Below are 16,381 nucleotides of genomic sequence, written 5' to 3'. Positions count from 1 at the left end.
GTTTGTACTCCCAAAACCTGGAAATAAGTTATAATGTATTTTACATTAATTGTATTCGTTTTCTTTATTTACATAAACTAGAGGTTCTATAGGTTCCTCACACCTACGTCGCACATCCGATCCGACCACTATGTCGGGCTTTGTCAGAAGACGGGTGTCTGTCTGTCTGTGTCCCTTTTGTGCCCATATATGGAGATCTCTGTATCTGTCTGTCTAACTTTTTTGACCATACTGTACCCTTGAAGTTGGTTGGTCCCATATAAACACATGACCATATAAAGTCCTTGTCATTTACTATATATCAGTCCTTCTCCCTATACATATGACCATATATGGAGATCACTGATGCCATCAGTATATTCCCATATATGGGCATGTCCCCTTTTGTGCTGATATACAGAGCTGACTCCATATTGGACATAGCTAGCTACATTGGGAACTCCTTATACGGTTATGGCTGAGTCATGGTGACATGAATGTGATGTCAGAGAGAACTGACGGGTCTCTGGGGCCTACTTTCTCTCAGGTGTATTGTCACCAGCTTCTAGTTTAGGGGCTTCAGCTTTGGCCTCCCGGTGCGCTGGGAACACCTCCCATGGGGTGCTGAGGTCAAACTTCCTGAATTCTTGAGTCATCTCCACTGGTTCCGTTACGACGCGTTTCAGCTCGTCATCGTAACGCACCTCCACGTATCCTGACAGGGGGAAGTCCTTTCTGAAGGGGTGACCCTCGAAGCCGTAGTCTGTCAGGATGCGACGCAGGTCCGGGTGGTTGGAGAAAAAAACCCCAAACATGTCCCACACCTCTCTCTCGTACCAGTTGGCAGCCATGTGGACGGGGACAGCAGAGTCCAGTGGCGTCAGCTCGTCTGTGTACGTCTTCACACGAATACGAGAGTTATAACGCAGTGACAGCAGGTTGTACACAATCTCAAAGCGGTTCTGACGTGTGGGAACGTCGACGGCCGTCAGGTCAGTCATGTTGCTGAACTGACTGTTGGTGTGATCCTTCAGGAAGGTCAACACAGGAACAACTCCATCTGGGTGGATCATCACCTCTAACTCATTGTAACATGTCACCTGGACCTGTTGGACATATTTAGGCAGCATCTCAGCCACATACTCCCCGAATGCAGCCAGCTGGTTGTGAGTGACCGCATCCTTTGGCCTCACTGTGGGTCTGGTTTCAGCGCTGGTGCTCTCCAACCTGGCAGGGTGGTGAAGGCAACCTGCAATGTTCAGACCCTTTCCTAAACCTCCGCGGAACAAACGCACCAGTGTTGCTGCCATGTTTGTACTGAGTATCGTGAACCTTTATTTGCCAGAGTTTATTTTCAGCAATAATCAAAAATCCAGTATAAAAACCCTATTGACTGGTTCCATCCTTTCATTTCATTGGCTACAGTGCTTGTGTCATCCTCGTGTTGTCAGTATGTCGGTCATATCCATATATGGAGTCCTAATATCAGTCATGTGCAAATATGGTGTGGCTATGGCTATTCATAGTTGGAGTCAGTACTGCTGTATATGGGGCAGAGACATGGACCCTCACAGTACAACAGGAAAAAGCCCTGGATGGAGTCTATACACAAGAATGCTACGAATGGCACTGGGTGTCACATGGACAGACCGCATCAGAAATGTGGACCTCTATGGGGACCTACCACACGCTACGGACAATGTCAGAGAGAGAAGGATGAGGCTGCCAGGGCACTGTGTCAGGCACCCAGAACATGAGGCAAGTAAATTGACTCTATGGGAGCCAACCCAGGAGGGGAAAGAAGCGTACCACCTATGTAGCCATATACTGCGGCGCGACATCTTAGCTAACAACACTGCAGAGCTCAAGAACCTGATGTTAGATAGTAAATTGTGGAGGGCAGCGATCCAGGAATCCCTAGTTGGTGTTGGCTAGACCTCACTCTCGCAGTCACTAACTAATGGAGTTTATGATGTCAGATAATTATTAGGGGTGAAATTATAACCGATATCCCATCTCCGATTATTTGCCAGGACCACAATGGACCATGAATGGCCTACTTGTGTGCGAGGCTGCAAGCAGAGACCGCAACTTACCTCAACCAAGTTATTGAAACATCTGAGTTACATGTCTTTATAAATCCCGTTCCAGATATCCACTACAATGGGTCCAAATGTTTTAATGTCCTATAAATTGAAAGGGTGGTTCCTGATTGGCCGAGGGGGCCACCAAAATACACAATATGTATACATATGTGGATGACATTTGATGAGGTCAGATCAACAATAGTTGCTGGCCGGCTCCATATATGCAGATCTAGGTGATGTTCCAGTCTTCTCATATATGGAGATGGCATATGGAGGGATATATATATACAGTATGGTGGCATGATGTGTCACGAGGCGTGAACATATACTGTATGGAGGCATTAAGGGAAGACTGGATCGTGAGTGTACTGGTCTTGAGTGTACAGGGTATGATGAGGTCAGATCAACAAGAGTGGCTGGATATATGATCTAGGTGATGATCCAGTCTTCTCCATGTATTGTATGGTTCAGGTTGGTTATCCAGGGTGAACTTTTCCAGACATCGTTAGTTTAGTTTAGTTTATTCGCACAATAAAAACAGTACAAAAAAGGTAACATCAATAAAAGATAAGTATGTGCAGGTGAGAAAAGAAACCCATGGAGGGCTTATATGTGTGTGAGAGTGCGTGTGCAAGCCTGAGTGTGCCTAAGTGTACCTGCATGTCTGTCTGTGTCTGAGTGTGCACAATAAAGCTACATTACGTTAGAATCAAGTGGAGAGGGTTGCTTCAAGAGGCTGGCCCTCAATCTATGTTTAAAGTTACAGAGTGAAGATGAGGAGTTGGCAATAAGTACAGTATGTGTGAATTCCCTTTGACTTTTATGGAGAACTGGCTAATCGTTGAGGGGTGATACCCCACTGAGCAATAGTCGTCTATTAGACGTCCGTCTAAAAATGAAAGTATTTTAGCGGTCTAACGTTGATTATCAGTTTTTTAAACGTCGATATAGACTTGTCTATATAGACGTTGAAACAACGTTGTTTCAACGTCTTATCTAAAAAGAACGTTCATTTTTAGACGATTTTTAGACGGCCATTTAGATGTCTATTAGACTAAAAAAGGGCTCAGTGGGACAGTATGTCCCATGTGCGTTTTATTTTGAAAAGATGTGAATTCATTGTTTCCTATGGCAGGTAGTGTCTCTTTAAGAAATACATGAAGTAGGCTTAAGTTTTGTCATGTGACACACGTCATGTGACCTCTTTCAGGAAGTGTACTAAATTTGATTGCAAACATTCCATGACAGATCTATCATTAAAAAGAAATAACAGCAGGATGGCAGGAGCAGTGGGAAAGGGAAAATAAGGGAAGGCATTAATTCTAAATCCAGAATAGTGTCAAGAAAGGGGAGTGCTACCTGGGGTAGAGAGAAGGCAGACAGTTTATGACCAGACATAGGATGGGGCATTGTGGACTGGCCTGGGTTTGGCAAAAATGGGGAAACACCCAGAAGTCCCAGATGGACTATGCAACACTTGCAAAAAAGACCAAAATGTGGAACATGTCCTTATGGACACCCGGTGCAGAAGAAAGAAAGCGGATGTATGCAGCAGCGGCAAATGAACACACAAGCAATCAGGGACGGCTCCATGGGCATAGGCATCTAGTCTAGCACAAGAAGAAGAACATTCCATGACGCATGCAGACTAGAACTCATCTTCAAGCATCTGCTGAAATCTTCTACCAGTTGTAGCATCGTTGGTATGTATTCTTTCACCAAGACTTGCAGTTCATTATTTTTGAATTCCTATATATGTTTTTGTGAAGTTTGATGTAAAAAGGTCTTGCAATCTTAAATGTGCATGTCCATCTCTGATTGGATTACCTGCTGTAAAGTTTGTGTACAGTAAATAGTTTACCTGGATTATTTCAAGTTGATTCACCACACTGAGTTGTTGTATTGCTGCAGAAATGCCTGTTTGTAAAATATATAGGCTATTTGTGTTATGTAACAAGTGTGTATGCCAATTGGTCACAGTGGTGTTTTGTAGTAGTTTAATTGTGACATTAGACTATCGTGGTTCTGATCGGTGAACCAATATTTCTCCAGCGCTTGCTCCAAGCTCCTCGCCCACCCCTCTAGACCAGGGGTTCTCTATGTTTTTTGGCTGGGGACCCCCGGAAATGCTTTGGCCATGTCCCATGTCAAATATTTGCCTCCAGGATGGAACCTAGTTAGGTAATATCATCTTTCTGTGTCATAGACTCATAGTATTGTCACCCACTTTAACTGAGGAGCCGTCTGCCTGGCTGAGATTACTTTTTGAAGAGAATGGATTCCGTTTTTCCCAGGTGTAGTGATAGTTTGTTATCAGCGAGCCAGGTGCAGATTCTACCGAGTTCAGAGCTGAGGGCCTTTTCAACCTGCAATTTGTTTCTGTCTGAGACCAGCAGTGCAGAGTCATTGCGAACGCAGTGAGCCACTTACTATGACAGCAAGGGCTGAATGTCTGTGTATGTGTGTGTGTGTGTGTGTCTGTCCCGCTGTTACACCACCCGCTCACCACCAGAGGGCGCAGCTGTAGCACACACACACACACACAGGGCGCAGCTGTAGCACACACACACACACACACACACACACACACACACACACACACACACACACGAGCTGCGTTCGCTTCCCGCGTTTGCGCGTCTTACTTGTCCGTGAACAGGAACAAGTTGCAGTCACAAGCTGATGTCGATCATGTCGTTTATATAGTAATGATAGTAAAGGTCCTAGTATGCTTCCTTGTGGAACGCCACAGCTCACATATTGTTCCATTCACCTCCACCACCTGTGCTATCAAAACCAATTGCTTTAAGATTATTAATCAGTATGGAGTGGTAGTTTACGGTGTCGAAAGCCTTTTGGAGGTCCAGCATGACCATGCCACAGTATTTGTCAGCATCCACCTCGTGTTTGATGTGGTCACTCAAATAGATTGTTTGATTAACTTGTAGTTCATTAATTTCATGTTAAGTGGGGAGCCGTGGTTCCTATAGTGGGACCACGACATTAAGGTGATGGCCCACACATATAGACACACATTATGTGTAGTGGTTAGGGAGCACCTGCCTAATTAATAGAGAGTATGCACATGCATGATTTTCCCATCAGGACACGCCCCCCTCATCTAGACTGTGGCAAAACATTGAGCAGCATGGAGTGTTGGAGTTTGGAAGCGCTCGTTGGAAATCACTCAACTGTCCTGCGTACCACCTGTTTCTAAATGTCACATAATGCAGGAGGCAGCAAAATGTTGTGTTATTGAAAACAAGCACTTCCAAACTTTGACACAAACATAATCAAATGCAGGGCATTTCTTGACAGAAAGTAGCTCATAACGTTTCTAAGGTGGATATTTATGAAACAAATCTGCAGATAGATAGAGGATAATTCAAGCTTTTCGTACAGCTGCAATGTTGGTGAGTTTAACATTGTTTAATGCAATCAGATACTGTAGGACTTTTCTGTTTGGATGAATGAGCTGTCAAGGCCAGAAAGTAGTTTTTTGCCACTCAGTGGGTGTTCCCGCACAACTTCCAGGTACGATGATGTCACGCGAATACCCTCTATAGGTGAGCCTGGGTGGGGAATTCCATCTTGATTGCTCATTGGAGAGCACCTGGGCCCGGTGCCTCCAGAGAGCTATAAAAGCAATGTCCCTGCCATTCCCACTGAGAGATCCAGAGGAGGCAGACCTGCTGTCCGTGCCTCCACTCCCTGCTTGCCTCCATGTCCTATTTAGTTATGTTTGCATTATTCTTTCCATCCACACAGCATCCACCTCATGTTTGATGTGGTCGATTCTTTTCCCTTTTTTTTGCAAGATACTTTTTGACCTGACTTATTTCAATCACTTTCGAGATGGCGCCAAGAATAGAAATAGAGTGGTAGTTACCGGGGTCTAATTTTCTGCCTTTCTTGTGCAGGGTTACTTTAGAAAGTTTGAAATCTTGAGGGACCTGTCCCTGTTTGATGGAGAGTGGGTGATACTTGTAGCTATGGTTAACCTAGGATAACCTACACCTAGGTTTTAGTAGAACGCTTTGATGTGCTCTAGTCTACACCAAAACGCCCAGAGTGGGAGGGCAGTTTGTTAACCAAAGTTGTGGCTATGTTTGTAAAAATCACACCTGTGTGAAGTGAGGGGCGCTCTTATCATCATACGTCATATCATCTCATTCCGGCCAATCATAATTTGCGTCATTACTTTTGTGTTCAATGTTTGCGTTTACACCATATAGTTATAAAATATCTGGAGAACGGATTGAGGAGCGACAGCTATTCACTTCAATGGAAGTTGCTCAGTGGCGTTTTGAAGCACCCGGAAGAACGACAAAGTCTTCCGGGTAGTACCCCTCCAGCGTTGATATGATTTGTTGGCTCCTATCGTAGTACCCCGTGCTGTTCTTGTCGTACATCTACGTCACGTGTCATGTCCTATACGTCACGATTCATTCATAAATGTCAACGTTGCCCAGCCTTCCACAAAAGTGGCGTCTTCAATGTTTGTGTTTATACACTTTTGTCTGCAATGTTTGTGTTTACACAGACCCAAGCTGGACATAGGAGGGGCTAGCTCCCCTCAAAAAAATCAAACTTGTGTGAAGTGAGTAGTAGGGGAACTCTTACATCATCATATATACATTATCATCATACATCAAATTTCAAAAAGATGTTTAAGTAATTGGCCACATTCAACTTATCAGTGATGAGAGTGTCGTTCGATTTGATGATTGTTGATTGTTTGTAAACCTGGAGTGAAGTGGTCCAATATTGCATTGTTCTTTTATTGTGTAACATGTGAGAGTTACTTGAGTAATTTAATTTTACATGCAATATGTTTATTGATTGATTAATTGAAATTTGTATTTCACAGTATGCAGAATGGGTACATTTCAAACGAAAGCACAAGTCAATACAAAATATGTCACTTTGTGGACGAACCATGATTAAGCATTTATACTTACCGGTAATTGTTTACAACAGGGTCCACCTTTTTCAATTCATCAGAACATTTAAAGACGTACAAATATACACTTCTATTAAAAAAAAGGAAATCATCATATAAAGAAAGTAAAACATTTACATGTACAGTATGGGGATCTTTATTGAAGGAATGTGTTTATACTTACTGACAATACACTCTTCTACGTGAGGGCGGCACAGATGTGTTCTTTTTGGCGAATGTCTACCAATCAAGACATGCCCAATATTGGGATGCTTGCATTCAAGTGGTGAAAGGAACCATTTCTATTTCCTCCAATTATTATAATTAATTGAATTATGGATTTAAATTATTTAAATAGTGGTTGTACAGTACAGTACGTGATGGTTCTTCGTGGAATCTAGGAAAGAACCACTATTTTTCCTGTGCGAGAAAAATAGAAGTAACTAGAACTGCACTCTGTCGAGTGCATACTTGCTTGTTGCACACTAGTAGGCCATAAATGGCCAACTAGTGCGCAAGCAGAGCGCGCATGTAATGTTTTCGCCCGCTGTAAACTGCCAAATTTCAGTATCTCTGTGAAGGAACGTTTGAAATGATTAATGTTTAGATGTAATTATTTGCTACCTACTATACATGTAATCATTTAGTATTAAGTATGATTCTAGTTTCTATCTATATAAGAAATACTGTTTTATTGTTGTAGATATATTCTGGATCCATTTTTTGTTTTTCAGAGACAAATAAATCATTTATATGTGTTGAAAAAAAAAGGTATATAAACTGAATTAAAATATGTTATACAGTATACTTTTTCTGTAAACGGTGGAATCTCAATATCTCTGTGAAGGAACATTTGAAATGTGTAATTATTAGGTGTAACTATTTACTACCTATCTAATTTATGTATGTAAACGCCTATAAAAAAAAGTATATAAACTGAATTAAAAATGTAATTTTAATTTTAAATCTATTTCATGTTAGACTATAGTGATATTAATACTAAATCATGGTCAGAGTAATATGTGTCTCTAACTTCAATTTCTATAATAATACTTTCACATTTGTTAAAATATACATGATCTAAAATATTTCCGTAATCTGTAGTTGGATTTGTATTTAATTGTTTAAAGCCTAATTTTGACATGTAGGTCTTTATACTTCTTTCTATCTCAGTATTATGGTCTTCATTGAAATCTGTCGCTGTGATAGTTACATTCTTTTTTATGTTATTTGTTACTATTTTCAGGCAGATTTTAAACATAACGATTTCTGATTTTAATGCATCTAAATGTTCATTAAACTTATTTTTATTACTACCATTTAATTCAATCAAATAATCTTCTGACTCACCCAACATTTCAGAAATAATATCATGTTGACAACTTATCAAAAGGTATTGATCACACACTGCTATATATTGCGTTTTAAATATGATCTTTAATCCTGATTTACAATTGTCAGATGTTGTATTACACGAATTACAAAAGTAACCTTCATCCACGAGTCGAATGACCGATTCATCACAAGTTCGACATAAAATCGTTGGCGAATCTTCCAATTTAAACTCAATAATCCTCCCCAAATAACTATATAATATTTCCGTCTCTAAGTCATTTACGTTGTTCATATTAAAAGAAAACTTTTCTGTTGGTTCCTCATTTAATATTACTTTTTTTCCTTCTTTTTCAAACCATAATCTTAATTCTTGAACTTCTGGTATATCAAGCTCCCTATATAATATAGTACCTGTATTACTAGTCAGATTCTTTTTGTCATTATAGCTAGTTATGATGGTTCCCTGTAAAATTAAAATAGGGTAAAGAGAACCGGTATCCATGGTTGTGTCTTCTTCCCAAGCTGTATATATAATTTTTGTATTTGATGAATCCAGTAACTGTAATTCCCTTTTTCTACGTGGTCCATTATTTGTAGAAATAGTCTTTACTTCTGAGAAATTAATGCAAATCCCCAATACGTCTATGACACATTTGTCTTCTAACAACTGTATGTCAGGTATCCTGGTGAAATTAAACTTAGGTTTCAAAATTTCCACATCTCTATCAAATACAATAATTTCTGTCCTTGATTTCAGTATAATTTCAAATTTTTCGCGTCCGTAGAATATTTTGCATTTATTTCTTTAAATTGTCCGTCAGTGATGAAATAACATTGGTTTACTTCAATCAAATTAAAATATTTGTCACATTCTTGAGTAAATCCTGTTACCTTAATTGTTGCTGTACTGTCTGTAATCCGAAAGAAGAAGTATATTCCGTTAGTAAATTTACGTTGTTCACTTTTAGTAACTACCTTTCCACAGATTTTCCATCTTTCACGACTTCCAAATGATAATGAACTTAATGCTGAGATTTTAATTACGGGGTCCTTCTTCATCCTTTTATTTGAAGGTATATCTGTAGATAGTTCCATTGTTTTTCTGTATGTTTCGGTGTGGAGGTGTCCTATTGATCTAGATCTGTGTTTACAACAGGCTTCCGTGTGAAATTGTCAAATGATCTGGAGTGTTGATATGCCCGAGTCTGTCTGCGTCTTCCTCGGAGAGTCCTGGTTTCAATATCTTCCTTCTTTCACTGTGCATAGGATAGCTGAGAGTCTTTGGCTGAGAGTCACCCCAGCTAACTGGTACACCTGAGAGTCTTTCACCCTTTCTAGCCTTCCCCCGTGGACGTGTCAAATGATCTGGATTGTTGATATGTCAGTTTCGGTGTGGAGGTGTCCTATTGATCTAGATCTGTGTTTACAACAGGCTTCCGTGTGAAATTGTCAAATGATCTGGAGTGTTGATATGCCCGAGTCTGTCTGCGTCTTCCTCGGAGAGTCCTGGTTTCAATATCTTCCTTCTTTCACTGTGCATAGGATAGCTGAGAGTCTTTGGCTGTGAGTCACCCCAGCTAACTGGTACACCTGAGAGTCTTTCACCCTTTCTAGCCTTCCCCCGTGGACGTGTCAAATGATCTGGATTGTTGATATGGCCAAGTCTGTCTGCGTCTTTCTCGGAGAGTGTTAAATGACTGAGCTTCTTGCGATATTATAACTTAGTTTTTGCATATATAATTATATACTTAGATATATATTTAATTTTGCAAACCACACTAATATTAATAATTATGGTAACATTTTTGACACGTTGTGACTTTTATACATTCCAGAATCATAATGTTGTATTACATACGTCATTACTGAGAGCAGTTATACAATATCTATATACGTATATAGGCATATACTATATACGTATATCTATATACTCTATACTCTATACTGTATAAAGTGTGTAGTTGTAAGTTGATTAGCGGTATTCTGTGATCGGCCTGGTCCAAAAACCGTGACAGCAAAAAAACCGTTCCGCCATTTCAGGACCCCCCCAGAAAAACATCAAATCTGTGCCCGTATTGCTGGACCAATGATGACGAAATGACCATATTTCTTACGTCATCATTTAGAGCTAGTCATACACATACGTGTATGACTAGCTCTAAATGATGACGTAAGAAATACGTGTATGACCAGCTCTAAATGATGACGTAAGAGATATGGTCATTTCGTCATCATTGGTCCAGCAATACGGGCACAGATTTGATGTTTTTCTGGGGGGGTCCTGAAATGGCGGAACGGCTGTCACGACAAATGGACCAGGCCGATCACATTACTTGCGCGCTCTGCTTGCGCAAGTAACAAGGATTCTGACGAGCTGGGCATGATTCACATCCTGTGTCTGGGAGAATCAATGGGCATTTGTATGTAAAGTAGGTACACACACTACGGATGTTTTAAAGGCCTGTTAAACCTTTTTTACAGTGACTCATGAGTATGCACACTGAGTTAATGAATAGTTTCTGAACATCTGGAATGTAACCTGTATCCTAAAGGCAAGACAGACAACCAGGAGTTTATAACCGTTCTTTATTTATTTGCTTTGAATGAAATGTGTTGTGTAAATTGCCATTTATAGTTATAATAGTCATTTCTGTATCAAATAATCACACCAATGATGTTTAAAGCTTTATATTTACTTTAAAGTTCAGATTTTTTACTTAAAGCTGTAGGAACTAACAGCTTTAATTAATGGTTAATTGCGACCAAAGTTAACTATGAAATCTTGCGTTTTCCCCCCCATACATTTTTGTCACTCAAAATCCCCATACATGAGGAAAGACCCCATATATTGTGCCCAGGTCTCGTGACATCACTATGACATCGTTTTTGTCACTCAAAATCCCCATACATGGGGAAAGCCCCCATATATTGTGCCCAGGTCTCGTGACATCACTATGACATCGTTTTTGTCACTCAAAATCCCCATACATGGGGAAAGCCCCCATATATTGTGCCCAGGTCTCGTGACATCACTATCATCAGGGATGATAGTAAATCAGGGATCATAGTAAAAGCGACGTGCTGTCGCAATTAAGCCCATATATGGAGATCCCTGATCTGTCATATGGATATGTCCATATATGTTGATCCTTCCCCATCCATCCTTCCTCTTCGATGTCTCCCTTTTGACTGATACCTGTCCATTTAAACTCTAGATGGGCCTGCCCCAAAGTTATTTGTGCAGGGTTTGACCTCATCAAACCCTGTACACTCAAGACACACTCCATATATGGCCAGTGCACGCAACCTCGCCCTCAGGCGTCTTACTGGTATTAATATAATGGTTGTAAAGAGATTAATTTATTCCCTAAATCCCGTGGTGGGAGTTCTGGTCTTGTTTTGGTGAATATTAAGTAGTTCCAGTCATTTTGTGGGGTCTGGGGGCCATGCATTAAGAATATATGAATCCAGAAAACCAGCGTAAATTGTATTGTTGTCCTTTGTCTTTTTGGCAACATAGAATTCGTTCAATTTAGAACCCTCTGTCACGTGGAACTATTTTTTGTGTCCGGTATCACTACACCATGCAGCAGCACAAAACCATAGTTTCTTGTAGCAGAGGGGTCAAAGTTGGCCCCCAGTTACTACCACCAAATGTCCGGAACTATATTCAACAAAAGCAGACCAGAACTCCCACCACGGGACTCAGGTATTAGTATTTAGTAATGGCAAGTATATTTCCTACAGCTTTTAATTGCAAAAATCTGAACTAACCCTTTAAGCCTTTACTGATAAGCTTAATGACACATTGTTAACTTGTACAGTAGATCCGTTATTTTTGGCAACCAAGCAACCCTCTCATAGCTACAGAATATAACCAACCAAGCAACCCTCTCATAGCTACAGAATATAACCAACCAACCAAGCAACCCTCTCATAGCTACAGAATATAACCAACCAAGCAACCCTTATAGCTACAGAATATAACCAACCAAGCAACCCTTATAGCTACAGAATATAACCAACCAAGCAACCCTCTCATAGCTACAGAATATATGTTAGGATTTAGGCAAATGGAGCAGCCATGTTACCTCTGACCTCAACCCATCCCCCTCCTTAAATTAAAAACACAATAGAGGTGGGGGTGGAAATCATCAGATTGGAAGTAGAAGTACATTTACTTGAGTCAAATATGGAAAATCTTTAGATTTTTGCGGAGATATGTCTATATTTTAATACAGTGATGCATTGATATTGAAAAGACAACATACGTTGTAATTTGTATACCTTTCAATACACAAGTTAAATGTTTTAAACCAGAACTCGGATACTTTTATCAAGTACACTGTTGTTAATAGGGCAAGTGATATGGGTTTGTTTTAAGGTTAAAGCTCTTTAGGTCATCACTTTAAATTGGACTTGATTAAGTTCTGTCTCCTAACTTGATAAAATTGGTATTCCAACGTGACCATTTTTTAAGAGCTGGAGAGACATGGAGACCCCTGTTAACAAACACTCTAGAGATAGTACTATCAGAAACAAAACAGCATCACTTACCCTATACCTTTAAATAAAAGTCACAATGGAGGTGTGGGTGGAAATCAGACTGGGTTAAAAAGCATATCGAAGCTACACGCTGTGGTTCACTGCACAGGACCTTGACAGATGGCATCACTGGTTGCCAAGACAACTGGGCTTTAACCCGCCACCTCCGGCTTAACCCGGCACACTGGTAGAAAATAACGAAGTACATTTACTCAAATACTGTACTTCAGTACAATTTTGAGGTACATGAGTAATTAGGCTACTGGTACTCCACTACATCTCAGAGGCAAATATTATACATCTTACAACAATTTGGATTATTATTACAAATATACATTAACGACTTAAGCCTTGTTTTATACTTCAGATATTTGAAAATAGCCAATATGCAACTCACAAAGCATTGTGACACGTTGTGAGCTTGTAGATCGGCTATTTTCGAAAACGTTTTTCATAATGGATTGTGTTGCAAATACTTTCGTACATTTTTAATATCTTTTAAGTCTTAAGGTAAAGTAAAATATTTAATAGGGGACCTTCACTTATAACAACAATGTAACATTATTTTTTATATTGTGGTGGTATTGCTACTTTTACTTAAAAGTAAAAGTACTTCTTCCACCACTGCCCCAGTGCACTGGAGGGAGGGTTGATGGAAATTCTGCACAGGCACCATGTGTGGGTGTACCACTCAAATTGGTCCCCAGGGTCACAAGCATCCATGGTCTGTCAGATGGAGACACACTTATTAGGAACGCACTGGTGTTTCATCACTCTGTCACATTAGGGCAGACAGATCTCATTCGGAGGGGGATCGAATATTGAATCTTTTCTTTACACGTTGATAACAAAAGCTACCGTATAGCTGATACGCTCAAATGTCCATATGACACTGATTGTTCTCATCCATCAAGACATGTAGTCTTTATTTGTAAAATAAATTAAGAAAAAACCCAGACGAGCTTTATAGTCTTTATATTCTATAAAGGGATATTTTACTTTAACTAACTAAATAAAAAATGTAATTTGTCAATAATTTGAAGGGGCAGAGGTTCACGTTAGGCCTATATTCTTTATATTTTTATATTTTATCGACAAAATATATATATATATATATATATATATATATATATATATATATATATTATATATTATCCTACCCCATTTTTTGCTGTAATCCTCCCCACACATTACTGTGTGTTGCCAAACTTGCCACTGCTATTGCACCTGCCAGTGAGGAGCCCACACCGGGAGGATGCAGTGAAACCGCTGGTGGACAAGTACTTTAACCCACCCCAGACATTATTTCCTGTCAGGATTTTCTTCTCCCTCTCTTTAATTACAAGATACTTTCAGATAATTAAATCCAGGTCTTTTGATTCAGTTGTGTACCGGAGGGCACTGGGAGAGCTTGGGGAACTGGGAACATTCATATAAATGACTAATGCATAATATGTCAGGCAGCCTCAAAGCTGACAAATGAAAGCCGGGCTCTGTTCAGCCTGAGCCAGGTCAGTAGCTGCAGGCCAGACCATTTATTTGTAATTAAGGTAGCAGCCTAGTTTGTCACAAGAAATGTGACACCACAGTGTACAAAATGGCCCTATTTGGATCAATTTTTACACTCTTAGTCTTAAATTAGCGATACTGGTGATACCATGTGTAAATTTAGGATCAAGGGATTACACTCAATGTAGCATAATAATCGCATAATCTTTTTGCATTTTGTGGTTGATTATGGTCATTGTTTAAGTCAACATGAGCAGCTTGCATTAAGCACCCGCAAAATAATTATGGAGATATGTAAATATCCCTGAATGGATGGAATATTTTTTTAGACTATGCCCAGGGACACTCAAGGTTCCTGGTCTAACTCTGAGAGTGCAAAAATGGAAGCAAATAGACCCAAGTCCTTTGAATCCAAAAATGTGAAAACCTGATGTATCGCCTGAATCACATGTAGTTTTCAATGTAACCACCAGGGGGGGGAATAGCTTAACCTAGCCCTGTTGATTAGTATTACTGTACCTCCTGCCAACATAAAAGAAGGATGAACTATAAGGCTCATCAACTTATGAGCCTAATCTTGAACGAAATTAATTGGGTTCGGAACTGGATTTGGAACCAAAAATACGTCTTCTTGCCCTGAAGTGGAAGATGCAGATATAAATCATAGAAAATAAAGAACAGAACCAGCAGTTCTAGACCAAAGTTATTTTGACTCAGGGCTAGCTCTTTTTCTGGTAATATTGTGTGTGTGTGTGTGTGTGTGTGTGTGTGTGTGTGTGTGTGTGTGTGTGTGTGTGTGTGTGTGTGTGTGTGTGTGTGTGTGTGTGTGTGTGTGTGTGTGTGTGTGTGTGTGTGTGTGTGTGTGTGTGTGTGTGTGTGTGTGTGTGTGTGTGCGTGTGCGCGCGCGTGCGTGCGTGCGCGCGAGAGAGTCAGTGCCATTTGTCACTTTGTCACTGTGATACCTATCACTGGGATTTTAACAAGATTACACAGAGAGTGGAAGCAATGGAGTGCCAGTGTAATGTGATTATCATGTGATGGAGTACATGAGACAGCTATATTATCAGTCGCCAGTTGCTTAACCCCTGTCATCACATGAGCATGCTGTGTGTGTGTGTGTGTGTGTGTGTGTGTGTGTGTAAGAGAAACAGCCTGGATCAAGCCCATGGCATAGACCATGCCCACTCTCTGTGTGGACTGCTCCTCTTGCTTCAGTCTGATAGTCAGGCTAAGGGAGAAAGAAAATCACTCAAAGTTTAGTGGACTTCACCAAAGACAGGCAGAGAACTCTCCCTGCCTGTCTCCCTGTATTCCTTCCTTCCTGCCAGCCTGTCTCTCTGCCTGTTCAGCAGCTCACGCTCTCTCATTCTCAACCCTGTGATCCTTCAGCATCTCCTGACAACCACATTTCTCCATATTCCTTTTTACACACGCATCTCAGTCTCCATAGCAACACATTTCAGCTTTAGAAGCACGGACAAAAGCCACAGAGGAATAGGGAAGGACATACACAAATAATACGCAGCAACCCACAATTAAACCTGCACACATACTGCTCCCACACAAAGAAAATTGGTTATTTGGAGTGGAACCATTTTTTATTCCAGAAAGAACTTTTCAGACCTGGGCCGTGGCTCAGCGGTTCAGGCACCTTGGCTGGTGTGATGTGGGTTCGACACCCGTTCCCGACAGCCTTTGCTGCGTGCCACTCCCCCATCTCTCCCCATTTCCTGTCAGCCTATACTGTCTGTCCCTCTGAACTTTTCAAAACCAGGTTCTATGAAGCAGTGGTTCTCAAACTTTTTCATGTCAAGGACCTCCAAAATTATATGTAGGCTTATTTAGCTGCCGACCACATCTTAAAAACATTTCGTGCATGAACACTTTGCTTAACATTTCCAAAGTAGCGAATATAGCAGATCTACAAGCTCATCGTGTTGTTTGCGTATAGATCTGCTATTTTTGCATGATTTATTGTGTGACA

At 40.5% G+C, this 16,381-nt stretch overlaps 2 protein-coding genes across 2 annotated transcripts in view; one reads left to right on the top strand and one right to left on the bottom strand.

Annotated features, from left to right (window-relative positions):
- Nucleotides 1-7,494, top strand: part of mettl15 (methyltransferase 15, mitochondrial 12S rRNA N4-cytidine) — a 350,818-nt gene extending 343,324 nt beyond the window's left edge. Inside the window, exon 7 of the mRNA XM_083791360.1 lies at nucleotides 7,449-7,494. The gene's annotated coding sequence lies outside the window, so the exon portion shown is untranslated. The remainder of the gene's footprint in view (nucleotides 1-7,448) is intronic.
- Nucleotides 513-1,289, bottom strand: LOC310854890 (NADH dehydrogenase [ubiquinone] iron-sulfur protein 3, mitochondrial-like; the record flags this gene model as incomplete). The annotated part of the gene is made up of 1 exon (XM_083759641.1): nucleotides 513-1,289. One exon carries the CDS (start codon nucleotides 1,287-1,289, stop codon nucleotides 513-515), a length of 777 nt encoding a protein of 258 aa, XP_083615767.1.
- Nucleotides 7,495-16,381: the final 8,887 nt, after the last annotated feature.

This window comes from Protomyctophum parallelum, assembly GCF_964188405.1.
Source record: "Protomyctophum parallelum genome assembly, chromosome: 2".
Lineage (NCBI taxonomy): Eukaryota > Metazoa > Chordata > Actinopteri > Myctophiformes > Myctophidae > Protomyctophum > Protomyctophum parallelum.
The sequence above is the reverse complement of the archived record's forward strand: the minus strand, read 5'-3'. Positions and strand labels throughout refer to the sequence as shown.